This window comes from Channa argus, chromosome 6 (genome assembly GCF_033026475.1).
Source record: "Channa argus isolate prfri chromosome 6, Channa argus male v1.0, whole genome shotgun sequence".
Lineage (NCBI taxonomy): Eukaryota > Metazoa > Chordata > Actinopteri > Anabantiformes > Channidae > Channa > Channa argus.
The window spans coordinates 11,741,013-11,755,620 of record NC_090202.1 but is presented as its reverse complement, the minus strand read 5'-3'; the positions used below and the strand labels follow the sequence as shown (position 1 = coordinate 11,755,620).

The 14,608-nt window shown below is 38.8% G+C and overlaps 1 protein-coding gene across 2 annotated transcripts in view; it reads left to right on the top strand.

The window, feature by feature from the left end:
- The window catches only part of LOC137128699 (lissencephaly-1 homolog), a 36,085-nt gene extending 21,999 nt beyond the window's left edge, over positions 1-14,086 (top strand). For both annotated transcript variants that reach the window (XM_067507134.1, XM_067507135.1), the window contains exons 4-11: positions 2,082-2,156; positions 2,435-2,641; positions 6,040-6,208; positions 7,501-7,603; positions 7,708-7,936; positions 9,305-9,406; positions 9,571-9,727; positions 10,290-14,086. In XM_067507134.1, the coding sequence (XP_067363235.1) occupies positions 2,082-2,156; positions 2,435-2,641; positions 6,040-6,208; positions 7,501-7,603; positions 7,708-7,936; positions 9,305-9,406; positions 9,571-9,727; positions 10,290-10,363 (1,116 nt within the window). In that variant the 3' untranslated portion in view covers positions 10,364-14,086. The remainder of the gene's footprint in view (positions 1-2,081; positions 2,157-2,434; positions 2,642-6,039; positions 6,209-7,500; positions 7,604-7,707; positions 7,937-9,304; positions 9,407-9,570; positions 9,728-10,289) is intronic.
- Positions 14,087-14,608: the final 522 nt, after the last annotated feature.

The following is a 14,608-nucleotide window of genomic DNA, read 5'->3' as shown; positions in this document are numbered from 1 at the left end:
TGAAAACAATGTATTTTAAACAATGCTGAGTGCACAGCCATATGTTAGCAGCACTATGCTAAACAGCCAAATTTAAACCAAATTGTATTTTTATCGCTTTAAAAGAAATCTATTTAAATGTAGTCATTATGGTTCAGAGTGAAAAATTTATTTTTATTTATTTTTATTTTTTAGTGAGTATCAGAGTATCAGGTTTGGAAATTAGTGCTATGACAGGGAGTTTCCAGTACCAGGTTTTCATAAATGGGATAACTAATAGTCATGTCCAAATTTTATTCTGCGTGAATGTACACACCTTCACGTGCAATAATTATGTACATGCATATTATCCTCAGTAGAAAAACTGTCAGGCTGCAGTGAGGTCTGGCACTTGTTGTTTTGTGTGTGTGCCTGTGTGTGCGTGTTGCTGTAATAGGTCTCTAGGCACATGCAGGGAGTTTAGATGATGGCAGACTTGTCCAAACTGTGTTCTCTACAGTTTCTCTCTGTTTATTCTGCCTACAGTGTCTCACTTCATGTCTTTGTCTTATTATGCTTCTCATGTTGAGCTGAGGAATCACCTCTTGTCATTGAGATGTGTTAAATATAGGAGTTGGTGTTGCCTACAGTGCTCCACACCTCTATGCCATCTGCTTTTGTTTCCCGCCGAGGCTGAGGAGCTAGCTGTGAAATTGGAGTGCAATGCTAATTTTCCCCCTCACTGATGCTTGTGACAGTCTGTCAGTGTGGGTTTTTGATGCTTTGATAGTTAATAACAGCCTTGAGGCATGGATATACATGCGTTGGCATCAGAAATGGATGGGATGTGTGTTTCTGTGAAAGGACTACACAGGGGAAAACCATTTTAATCTAATTGCATTTTAACTACATTTACAAAAAAGGTAATAGTCCATAGTAGTTTAAAACATTTCATTTGAGAGTTTGCTATTGTTAATATTTGTAATATGAGTTAAATAAACTACAGGATATAGATAGACTTTAGCTAAATGAAATAAATAACATTTAATTGATGGAAAAAAATCCTGACAGTTTTGAAGCCACTAATCACATTTTTGATTAATGGTTTAAGATGATTATGACTTTTAATAAGTGATGTTTTGCTATTTTCCTTTTTTTCATATGAATAAACATGAGATAAGGGCTGACCAATATGGGGGAATAATTGAATAGCTTTTTTTGAAGAGCTATTTAAAATAATTATTATTTTTAAGTTAGTTTTCTCTGTATTTTCTCAATTGGTGAATTAATCATTTACTATGTAAAATGTCACAAATTAAGTATCCTAAACCTCCAGGTGATGTCAATATGTCTTTTGTTCAATCCATTGTAACATTGCAAGAACATCCTAAGATATTAAATTTATTCTATTGTAAGACCTAGAAAAACTGTAAATGTTCTTATTTGAGAAGCATAAGAGATCCATTTTAGCTTGAACAACTAGTAAAAAAGGTGGTACTACTAAATACTAAAATGTTTTTACCCTCAAATAGGCGATCATTTGAGTAATTGTTGCATCATATCAAAATTACATTTAGTTGAAACCCCAGTTTTAATTTGTTTGCTTGTAGAAATGGAAGAAACATACCCCCCCCCCCGCCATGTTTTGTTTGTTTCTAGGCAGTAGGGAAAAGGCTTTCTGCTCAATGATGTCTGTTATGTAAAAAGTAGTGTCCAGCTCATGGTATTAACCTGCATGTGGAATTAGGCTTCTGTCTGCCAGGACTGCCCCAAGTTAACTTCGACCGCTACCTCCAGGACCGGGTGTGTGGCTGCAAACTGCCTAAGCTTTTCTTGTCTGCCAGAGATTAGTTTGTGTGAGAAGGATTAGGGTGTGTGTGTGTGTGTGTGTGTGTGTGTGTGTGTGTGTGTGTGTGTGTGTGTCTCTGTGTGTGTGTGTTGTACAGTAGGTTGGCTGTGTCAATGCCATGTGTGGGGTGTGTAAATAATTCCCTAATTTTTTTTTCTTACTATAGCCAAAGACCCTAGCATGCCCCCCAGCCCCCAAGCTGGCTCACCTCCCACAACCCCAACAGATTATGCTGAGCCCACAACATTGATTGGCTTTCTTCCTTTCTCCACAGAATGAAGAACTGGATAAGAAGTATGCCGGCCTTTTGGAAAAAAAATGGACCTCAGTCATCAGATTACAAAAGAAGGTTTGTGGGGCTTTTTCTTCATCAAAGAATACTTGTTGGAATGAAGTCTTGTGAATGGTTTGTGACATTACTGCTAAATCTGCTGCAGTGCTGAAAGCATTTCTACAAAGGAAAGCATTAACCTTTAGTTAGTGTTCAATAATTTGTTTAAAACACAGTCCCCAGCAGCTTAACAACCTAAAAGCTTTTGTTTGAGTCTTTGCAGTGCCTCCTGGGTATGATCATGTGCACATTTCTATATACGTTACTTTTTGTTAAGTTGTACTTGCCCTGGACAGGTAATGGAACTTGAATCCAAACTGAATGAAGCTAAAGAGGAGATTACACTGGGTGGACCCGTAAGTCAGAAACGTGACCCGAAAGAGTGGATCCCACGCCCACCAGAAAGGTACGCTCTGAGTGGCCACCGCAGTCCAGTCACCCGTGTCATCTTCCATCCAGTCTTCAGTGTCATGGTATCAGCCTCCGAGGACGCAACAATAAAGGTCAGTGTTGCTGGTGATGGTGGAAATGGCAATTTGGCAATCGAAGGATTTGTTGCAGAAGTTGTGATTGAATGGGGTTGTGGAACTAATCTTAATCTCTTTTATTTGAAATGGTGTTCCAGCAGTTTTTAGGGCTTTCACACTATGCCTTGCAGAAAACTGAAGGTCTGCAAGTTGTTACATTTTAGGATGTTTTTGACAATGTAATTTTTCAAATGAGGCATTATAATTCATACAAGACAGCATTTCCTCATCTGCTGTAATTCCCCTTCCTAGACACGCCCTAGATTACACAAGTATCTCTCTGTCATCTATGTATCCCAAAACCCTATATATAAACTTCACACTCTGCTCTATTTTTGCAGCAGTGTCTTTTCCCTGCCTCACTGCACAATGCCAATACTCTGCTAGGCTATTTGTTCTGTATATTTTATTCATGAGACAGTAAGAGACACATGTACATCTCTTCCGCTACACCCACACAGCAGTCTCTCTCTCACTCACTCACTCACTCACTCACTCACTCACTCACTCACTCACTCAGGCCAGGCTTCACTTCCTTTCCTCAGTTTCTCCTCTTCCTTCCATGCCTTCCTCTCTCCCTCTGCAGCCCTGCCCCCCATTATGGCTCATTTATCTTCCACCTAAAGCATCAGCTGCTCCACCATGTTTACCCACCATCAGATCCCTCCATGCCTCAGAAAAAGCTAGGGCCCAAACCTAAAATTTAGCCTTGCTTTCCTGCATCACTTTCTTAGTTGCATCGTCTTATTTTGTCCTAGCCTGACTCCGCCGGTGTCCTACTTTTCTCCTCCTGAACAGCCTGGTTAAATTTTTAACTTGAGGGAGTAGACCTTGTGCTCCTGACACTGAAAAGTAGACTCAGAAGCTCATCGGCTTTATGCCCTATGCCAGTGCCTAATCAGAATACTGCCATTTGATTTAAATTAATTAATTCAGCCTTTGTGTTTATGATGGTGCTTTTTGGTAGTATGGATTTCTTTTACTTGCTGTGCAGTGAGTGATCTTGCCAGGCTAATTAAAATTAATAGAGGACACAGAAGCCACAGGAAGTGCTTGTTAGAGTAGTATAGAACAGAAGCATTTAAAGAAATATACAAATTGTTTATTGACATACTATTTTACCATCTTTTAAGCTATTATAATTAACATAATCTTTCAAGGAAACATCAGTAAGTTCAGTAATTTCTGTCTATTGTGATAGTAGGTTATCTTTGAAACTGTTTGTGCAACAGGCACTGTGAAGCTGGGGCTTTAGCAAACTCTGATACAAATTTTTAAAAATTCTATATATTTAATAAACCATGACTTTGTTAGGTGTTTGAAAGGCCTGATAAAAATTATTTGCTAGATCAAAACCTAGATCACAACCTAAAAATTTGCTGGGAAATTTTTGGTTTGGCTTTTGGCTTAAATTTATCTTTTGATGTATGTGTCCTACATGCCATTTTAAATAGACTAAACATTTAATAAATGATCAGCATTGATGGATATTAAATAATCATTACTTGCAGCTTTGGTTACTTTAGTGCAGTATTTCAGCATTGTGGTATTTTTTTATGAGTTTTTCTGTATCTAAACCATTCTGGTTTCTCCATCACTCATGTTTGTTCTGACCACTGCTTTTTTAGGTTAGCTGATATCTGATCCTCATCCTTTTTGTCCTTTTCCTTGTTTAATTCCCTCTGCTAATATGACACATCTTGTATATCAAGATGTTACCCTGAGGTCAGCTCTAACCTTACAGTATTTAAACAGCAGGCATTCATTTAAATATTTCAAGTTAGGTTCATTTAAAAAAGGCAAAGAGCTTGGGTATTAGCTTACACATTGCTTGGTTCATAAATTAGACAAAAAGGCTTTGTATTACCAGTGGGCTTTGAATGACAAACATTCAATTATTTCAATTTTTTTATGTTAATCATCATAAAATGTTTTTTAAAGGCGTTTAAATAACACCCTGGAGAAGTTCTATTGAAAACATTTGTTGCAATGTGTTTCAGGTAGTTAAGACTGTGTTTACATGCACTTAGGTAACTCAGAGAAATCAGCTTTCACTTAAACCTGGTTACAGGAAATCCACATAAATGTAGTGAAGATTAACTTAATTTCTCCTCCACTTATGACTTTTGGAAGACTGTCACACAGGCTTTAACTGCATATGTGACAGACAACACTGCTTTTTGACCTTTTGTCCTTGGTAGCAGAACCACAACAGTAGCGGTCTTAATTTAAAAAGCTGTGTGGGAAAGTGACTTAGTTAGACTTCCATGAGGAACTTTGTGTTAAATTTTCTGTCTGACTTTAGGCTCCTGTTTTAAAAAATGAGGTTGCATTACCCTGTTAATGATACCTCCTTTTGTTATGCACATGCGCACTTGTAGAAACCCTATCAGAAATCTGGTTACGTGAATACAGATTTCTGCATTCTCCGACAGAAATCTACCTGGGGAAACCGGGTTTCCCTAATTCCTACCCTGATTTCAGAAACCAGCTTTCCCATTTACTTGACATTTAAGACATCAGCTTTCCCGAGAACCTTGACTGTAATCTGGTTACTAAAGTCCTCAATGTGTTTGTTTGGTTTAAATGCAGCTAAGTATTGGTAAGTTCATATATTTAATTAGAACCAATGTACCTTCAAACACATTTGCTGCATTGATATTCTTCAGGACAAACGCTAGGCAATTAGCACTCTGCAGCCATCTGCACGGTCTCTAGGTCCCTTTTTTAGGAGGGGGGCAGAAGGACTTGGGGTGGAGGATCTCCTGTCACCGTCTGCCCAAAATCCCCCACCTCAACAGCGGAACCAAGGAGGATTTAGTCCTCTCTGTTAAAGCATCTGTCTGCTTGAAAGCTAGAGAAGCTAAAGCTTTCTCAGGCTAGAAAATCAGGCTTACTACTGCTTACTCATTCTGTCTGTACTCCACCTGACACTGCCATACTGAGCAGAATAAGCTGTGTCTTTGCTTTTGTCAGGCCTGCCTGTAAACTTAATCCTGGCCCATGCATTTCTGCCAGTTGTTACAGTAATATGCTATGTACTCTGTAATTCAATACGCAGAAGTGAGTGAGGGGTGTCACATTTTTAATAATGGTGCCATCTGCATATGTAATTGTTAGGACTTTACTGCTTAATATTTTTCTTCTCTGCTTGTTTTGGCTGCGTAACTGCACAGCTGAGAATCTGAGAGACATGGGGCTACAGATGATATGATCTGGGGTGTTTGCTAGGACTTAAAAAGGGATTTAGTGTGAACCAAATGGCATAATGAATTAAGATTTGTTTCACAGATATACAAACAGTGGTCAGGTGATTGTCAGTAAAATCTGTTCATTTCTTTTAAGATAATGCTAGAATGTGCTCTCTTCACCAGGTGTGGGACTACGAGACAGGAGACTTTGAACGCACACTGAAAGGCCACACAGATTCAGTGCAGGACATCTCATTTGACCAGACTGGGAAACTACTAGCATCCTGCTCAGCAGACATGACTATCAAGCTGTGGGATTTCCAAGGCTTTGAGTGTATCAGGACCATGCATGGTAAAAAGATAAAACTGTGAATTAAAAAAGTGGATCTGTGTGATCACTTATTTGGCAGACATTTGCTCACAAAGCTGCTCCCGTGTAGGTTATTGATCGTGAACATGCTGTGTTATGGTTTCTACATCACTTCTGTATGAATGTAGCCTGTACTGTATGTAGGGCTCAGGTGGTACAGATGCTCTTCATTATCACCTATGATGCTGCTGATGAGTCCCAATCTGCTCCAATTCACAGCATTCTTTGACATATGGACTGTATTATCAATTCTGTCTGTTTTAGTATCCAAAGTATTCCCTGCATCGCACCATAGTGTACTCTTTCGGGCATTTGGAAACAGTTTATGAAATGTAATCAGTCAAAATGCCTCAGAAATTTGATAAGCCTATCCGTTTTCTTTTTTCTTGTCTAAGAATCTATTATACTCATAGCCTTTTAATCACTGAAGCAGTGCTTTGGCATACACCCCCTTTTTAACACCATTTCATTGGCAACTAAATGATAGCAGCATATCCTACATTTGCCCTAAGGCTTGACTGATTTTGATGACCAGCATTCAAGAACATGTTTCCCATTACTGAATGTGAAAAGACACTGCATTTCCTCAGAGAGACAGAAAACATTTAAATGTAGACATTACTGTCTTAAACCTTCTAAGAGAGCCCACTGTCTTCATTTGTTCCCACTACTTCTCCTCCCATCCTTGTTTATACCATTTTTTTCATTCATCTACTCAGTTTTTTTTGTTTTTTTTATCCACTACTTCCTTTTCCCATCTTATAAAAACATGGGTCCAACTGGTGAAGTAGATTAGTGCAGCTTTGGAGAGCTGGTTAATTATCCTCTTTAGCACCAGATAACATTTTTCTGTGTTGCTGGCACTCATTATTTTTGCATGATGGCATGTGTTTGCGCACAGGCACACAGTTGAGCTGGCCTGTAAGAGTATACTTAATGTTGTCTTCATCTGTTTAGCAGCTTAAATATGGCCCAGTGTCTCTGTAATTGGCCATCTCCTTTTCTCAGTGGAACAAAGCCCCAGCAAATTGGCTGCCACGCTTGTCATTTAATTGGCTAATTATGACCAAACCTACGTATTTTTTTTTTTTTTTTTTTGAAGAAATTCTGAGGGAACGTTCAAGTCATCACGTGTTGCCATTTCAAATTATTTAAATAGATTTCAGATAAGATGCAAATGTTGGATGAGTTTCCATTACTCTGAAGTATATACGAGTCTTCTTCGGATCTTGACTGAGTTGTTGTTTTAGTGTGTTATGTTTTGTTGTTTCCAGGACATGACCACAATGTTTCATCTGTAGCCATCATGCCCAATGGAGATCATATTATTTCTGCCTCAAGGGACAAAACCATAAAAATGTGGGAGGTGGCAACTGGGTACGCACATCTCAAAAACAGCCATAAACTATTGTTTATTTATAGGATAATATTGTGTTTGATGAATCACATCTTGTTAACTCATTTGCATTTCTGTCTATCAGCTACTGTGTGAAGACCTTCACAGGACACAGGGAATGGGTCCGTATGGTGCGGCCAAACCAAGATGGCACACTGATTGCCAGCTGTTCCAATGACCAGACAGTGCGTGTGTGGGTTGTGGCCACAAAAGAGTGTAAGGCTGAGCTGAGGGAGCATGAACATGTGGTGGAGTGCATCTCCTGGGCACCAGAGAGTGCCTGCCCCACTATCCTAGATGCCACAGGCTCAGAGGTAAAGAAATGATCAGGCCTTTGCTAATTTCTCCAATAAATTTTGAGGGCCCTAATGGATTGGTGTACTGATGCTATACGGTTAATGTTATGCATTCCTGAGTGGTCCAGGAGCTAATAGGGCAACTCAGCTTGTGAGAAACACTTCCATCCTGGTTGGATCACCTAAAGGAGGGATAATTGCAGGCTCAGTGATGACGGGGGTAGTAAACCTTTAAACTTGTACAGAAACACAGGTCACATTAATGCAAATTGAATTCTAGGTTCTGGTCATGAAAGCATGCTGCAAAATATCCACAAACTTTCTGTGCATTCATCTGTATCATAACTAAGCCACTCCTTGTCCATGGTGATAAACAAAATCACCAATGATGTATCAAAATTGGAGTTACAAGCTTGAAAAATGGGAACATTTAAATTATATACTTAAAACCATTTCAGGGTATTACCATTTTTGATCATGCTTTTCAGTAGCCTCACACCTGCATGTAACGCATGTATTACATCTCTTAAGTTTGTGATTGGATATGTTTATTCAGTGATTAACAGTGGACTGAAGACTGTGTGAACATGTACGCTAGAAGTGAAGAGAGCATGTGTACACACAGACAGACAATTAGCATGGCCTAGAGTCAGCCCAGACACCCTCCTCATGCCTTGTGATCTCAAGTGTGTCCAATTTTGTAGCCTTGTCAGATTGAAACAGCATTTACCCTCACAGCAGTTGTCCCAGTCTAACCTGTGTGTGATGAAACACTGTTCACTTGTGCAGAAGCTCAATTTTCTGTGTGTTTTGTTTCTTGACTGAAGAAACAAAACAACATGCTTATTTAAAGCTCGACAGACCTGAAGCCACACGGATAAATGTTACAAATAATTGTACATGTGCTTTCAAACAATTTGCCAGCTGTGTACAACACTGTCACTCCCAGGTATTTTATTTATAGTGCTCTGACAGTCATTTATTGTGTTTTTTTTTTTTTTTTTTTTTTAATTTATTTCTTTAAGTTTTTTATTTTTTTGCTTGAGATATTATTTGTTTAGTGAACGGACAACATATTTAATTACTGTTAATTATAGTGGTATGTAACAGCGTCTGGATTAATTAAGCAAATATCTCGTTTCCCTTGGTGACAAATGACGAGAAAAACTACCCCCCCCCCCCCCCCAGTGAAACAGGAATTGAAATCAAGCAACAGTACAGCTTCCTAAAAACATGAATCCCCTTAAATAAGTAGATATAAAAACATTAATTTTGGCTGAAAGATGTTTGTTTAGTTAAGGATTAGTATTATCTTATTCGCAAAGTAGAAATGTATTAGTTTTTAGGTTATTGATATTTATTTTTTCCTCCTTTGTGCCTAACCAGACCAAGAAGAGCGGTAAGCCAGGCCCATTCCTGCTGTCTGGCTCCCGGGACAAAACCATCAAGATGTGGGATGTTAGCATTGGCATGTGCCTTATGACACTGGTGAGGACCATCTTAAGCTAATAGCCTTTAATGATATGTTTTGAACTTGTGATTGTAGTTTCAAATAAAATGTCCTGAGTAAAAGCATTAGTAGGTCATTAGTTAGATGACCTGGGTTTCAACTGGTAGAAGCAGCAGCAGCAATGTCATCTGCCTTGTCATAGGTTGGCCATGACAACTGGGTGCGTGGGATCCTCTTCCACCCTGGAGGCAAGTTTATTGTGACCTGTGCTGATGACAAGACCTTAAGGATCTGGGACTACAAGAACAAGCGCTGCATGAAAACCCTTTGTGCCCACGAACACTTTGTTACCTCTCTGGGTAAGTAGCCCAACACTCCGTCACTCTATAACCCAGTTGACTCTTTAAAAAACTCTATAAATAGCCCTCATTAGATAGTTGTGGCAGGCACACATATATCATCTTTAAAGAACTGTTGAGTAATTGTAAAGAAGCCTAGCTTCTCCACTGGCAGTGTCTTGAGCGTCCTGAGGGTTGCTGGCAGCTGGGATTTAAGAGGTAGACAAGTGCTCCAGGACTTCCCACTTCCCCCCTCCCTGTATCTGCTTCTTTTCAGCAGATCAAGGCTCAAGAAATCTCTTGAGGAGCTCTTCAGCCAACTTTTCATGGGCAAGCCGTTGGAAATCTAGTCCTCATTAATCTTGCTTTATCCAAAGAAGACTGATTCTTGAAAAGGTGCAGAAAAGACAAAGCGGCTTTGTTAGAAATCAATGGGGGAAATTGGAAATTAAATTTTCTTCTGATATTGATCATCTCCTAAGAGCACATTTTGGTATCAGGTTGTTCTTAAAATGGCTGTTGGTGAGTAATTTCTCTAAATAGCTTTGGTAAATAGCTTTTGTTTTATTGCTTTCTTCCACAGATTTCCACAAGGCTGCTCCCTATGTGGTCACTGGCAGTGTAGATCAAACAGTAAAAGTGTGGGAGTGCCGCTGATCTGGACCTTGGAGAATTGGACCGCCACCCCACTTAGGCGCTCTTCTGGAGCCCACTTCCTCTTCTGCCACCCCTTGTTCCCTTTCATCCCACCTCTCCCCTTCACCTCCACACCTAACCTAAGCTGCACCCGCACATCTCCTCCGGCTGCACTTACCACCATGGTTATTTACCCATTGCGCTCTCTGGTCTTTAACTTTTGTCATTCTATGTAAATTATTCCTGGATGTAGATTGAGCTAATAAATGTTACACAAAAAGTATTCTTGCATGGTAATCCAAAATTGTATACTGTAAATTTACATAACATTGTCTAGAAGTACCATAGGTTCAACATGGGGCTAGCCGTCTGTCACGCAGCCTTACCGACCAACCGAAGGCAGATGCTTTGATTGGGTGTACAATGTAGGGCACTAAAAAAAAACTAAAAAAAAAGATAATTTAAGAAATGACAGTGTCTTTATGTGTAAGATTTATTTTTGTTTATTTTTTTATTTAGGATTTTTTTCTGTTATTTCTCTCCTTCACTGTCGTAGTCTGTTGGTGCCTAGCTTGGTGAAACTTTCAAGACATAAGGCAGGAAAAGCATATATGATACGATAAGATACAATTGTCTGTGGGGCTTTGTTATTGAAATAATCTGTAGCTTTATAACATCATTCTCAAGTGTGCATACCATTTCTTTACACGTGGAACTAGGTAATATTTTAATGGCTGTATATACGAATGTTTCAAACTGTTGTCCTTTGGACCTCAGGGGCTTAAAAACAGCTTTGTACTCTTGTCATGGTGGTAATTAAACCACTACTAGGCTTTAGATAAATTATCCCATTTAATGAATCTGCTGCAAAATATAAAGTTAAAATGTTAAATATTCACAAAGACGCCCAGTGCAGCTTTGCGCACTGAACTTTTCACAAGACGCCTGACGCCTAGCAAGTAAGTTTGACTTTCCGAGTCAGTGAGTGCCCCGGGTCACAGCATCTGAGCAGAGTTTAAGGATTAAACCTGTTTAATCTCTAGCACTTGAATAAAAACCTTAGTTGAGTCTCCCACCTCAAGACAATTCCTGTGACCTTGCATGTCACATTTCTCTGACCCAACCCTCTGTAAACTTGTAGATCCCTGACCACAAGTCAAAAGACGCTCAGTTGTCCCTTGGCACCTCTGAATGCTACAAAGATGAACCTCAATTTAACTTCTAAAGAGACAACAGGCATGACAAGGAGTCAAAGTTGGCCTTCTGGGTTTCCTATCTTGGATGTGCAAAGATCTCTAATTTCTGAGGGGTGAAATGTTCTCCATAATAAAAATGGTTTGAGTACAAAAAAACAAGTTTTCTGTGAAAATAAGAAATGTACATTTAGGTTAAGAGTTTGGGCTGTTTTATATTAACCCACTAAAGGATGTGAATTTACTGTAGGATTAGTGAGGAAACGCTAGCAGCAGACATGCACGGTATCTGTTGATGCTGTTTTGTCTGTAGAGGAGGTGTCCATTGCAGAGGTTGTAATAAAGAGCTTCTTACTGTAAAAAGGGGACTACAGATATTGGTTCAGTTATGGAAGAGAAAGCTAAAGCTTGAGCGTTAAGTGTCTACCAACAAACCTCACAGACCACCTCACTTATACAGATTTCTTTTGAGTAGCTTTCCTCAGATGTTCACCTTAAGTTTTGTGAAGTTGTAACTAAACCATAAGGGTTTTTGTAAAGACTGGACATAAACCAGTCCATGCTGTAGAAAAAAAACCATTCCACTCCCTTTGGAGGACAAAAAAGAAACTTCTTGCTTTAAACTGTAGCAGGCAATGTGATTCATTAATCTTGCACATCCCTGTTTTGACTTAATCTTTGGTCCCTTTGATGATGATCAAAGAGAACAAATAAAATTTAATGATGTTTAATACATAAACCTATAAATTCTGATTAGCCTTTTCATTCCAATGCAGTTTTTGGCGAATAAAGAATTCCATTGCTTAAATCATCATCTTAGCCTCTTTGCAGAGTTTTCTCTTCCTGTGTGTACTGGATGTGGTGATCTGCTGCTCAAATTCCTGCTAGTAGCTACTGTGAGCCTAATGTGACCTGTTTATGTAGCACTGCTGCATGTAAACCTGTACCAGAGGCAGAGCTGTCAGAACAACAAAGCTTAAATCTTCAATCCTTCTCACAAGAGACTTCATGATTGACTGAATAAGGAGGTGATAAACTTTCTCCATGCACTTAAAGTAGTTGGAAATAAGAATAATTTATTTTCTTGCTGAGAGTTTGATGAACTTATCATCACTCATGTTTGTACTGTAAATGTGTAGCTGCAGATGCTCATCAGTCATTACAAAATAAAATTTTTTCAAGTCATCGGTTTAATTCACAGAGAGTGAACATGTAAAACATTATTATTTACTCTTTGTTCCTGTGGTAGACTATATCTTAACCAAAACTGGGAACTTGCTGGGGTGTCCACTAGGTATAATATTTGCAATTATGTGTTTTCTGACATTTTAAAGAATTCACCAATTGTTTCGAGTCTTGAAAGGTATACTAAATATGGATAGTCTCTTGTCAACTTTTAGTGTTAAGTAGAGCCAATGTTAGATTTGACAGACAGACATCTCAACTTTTCACCAAGTGTGAAAATGTTCTTTGAGTAGAAAGTATAATCAAGGGTGACATGAACTTTTGCCTGTCCACTTAGCTATTCGAAATGCCAGTTCAAATTGAAGTGATATCAGTCGATTCTCAGCCAGAAAACAAATGACCATATTTCCCAAAATGTGTAACCAGCAGAAACTATTCTTGTTTTGAATCTGTCCTTGGTTGAGTTCAGACAGCTCTGTTCATTGGTTGTAGAGAGGCTGGTTTGTTGTGTGTGATGCTATTTGGAGGTTTACACCCTCCTGTAAATGCAATGGGATTGTGGCAGACTAAGATGCCCAAAGGAGAAACCCTTTCTTTCAGGGAATATTACTGATGTCTCCCTTTGGTGTGTGCCCCTCCCCCCCCACAAAGTTCTTATTTTTTTCTACTAGCTGTTTTCTCTGTCCTATGATGTTGGATGGAGAATCTGCTAATTTTGTACTACAATTTGGCATGGCTATTGAAAATGCCAATCTGTTAAATGTTCTAGCTTAAGCCAAAAATGCGGATTTTTTGTCTGTACAATCTGGTTTATCTTGAGAAATCAGCATCCTTCTTGGTCCTACACTGGGGGACCAATTTTGAAAAGGACGCTAGTCTCCTTAGGATCACGCTATGACATGCCGGACCATAAAATGTAAATTTAGAAATGTCTTTTCTTCCTTGGTTTTACTCAAGGAAGGTGTTAAATCAAAGGTCAGGATGATGTGTGTTCTGTTTCTTTTGTAAGAATTTGTGGAGAAAAAGCTACAACACAGCTGTTGGTCTTGCATTCGAGTGTGAACACGAAAATCCCCCTTTGCCCATTTGCAGGTCCCAAGCAATCCCTGTGCTGCTGGTCTGGTGTGTGAAGGGACTGACAGACAGGTTTTGACTGTCTGTGGGTTGTTTCCTCCAGCCTCAAGTCCACATGTCCTCTGTAACCTACCTGTGAACCACATCTGAGGGCTTCAGACTGCACAACAAGCTCCTCTAGGAGAGCTCATGATGTTTTTGCCACTATGGTCTCACTCTTCACTCAGCAAACTGTTAACGTTATACCTGGATGTCATTATTGTTTGCAATATAATAAAAGAAGTAAAATCTGCATCTATGTTGTCCTTATTTGTTTAGGGCTGTCAGCTATTACACTGAAAGTAACAATAGTATATTTAGACAAATAAAAAATTGTACGCATCAGTTACAGTTCACTTAAAATTAAGTCAATAAAGCTTACCAAAAGAAGCTTACCATCTAATAGATGGTTAGGGTTTTAGCAGATACAGCAAAAGTTTAAATTAGTTTTACTTTTCCCCAAAATGCCTTGTATCAAAAAAGTATACATTAGCCTACCAATCCTCATCACTAGGATCATTTTTTTGTTAATATAGTTACAAACCTAACTTAAAAATATTTTCGTGAATGGGAAATGCCAAAATAAATGAACAGCAGTCTCAAGGAAAAAGTACAATTTAAGTCAATGTTTGTTTGTTTTTCAATGTTTTAAACGAGTAGACTCTTTGAATAAGCTTGAAAGATATCTCTTTTTTAGGCATCAGATAGCGATTAGGTAAACATCAGACCTTTTTCCCATGCGATGCTATCCACAAAACGATTCCAGTAAGAAAAT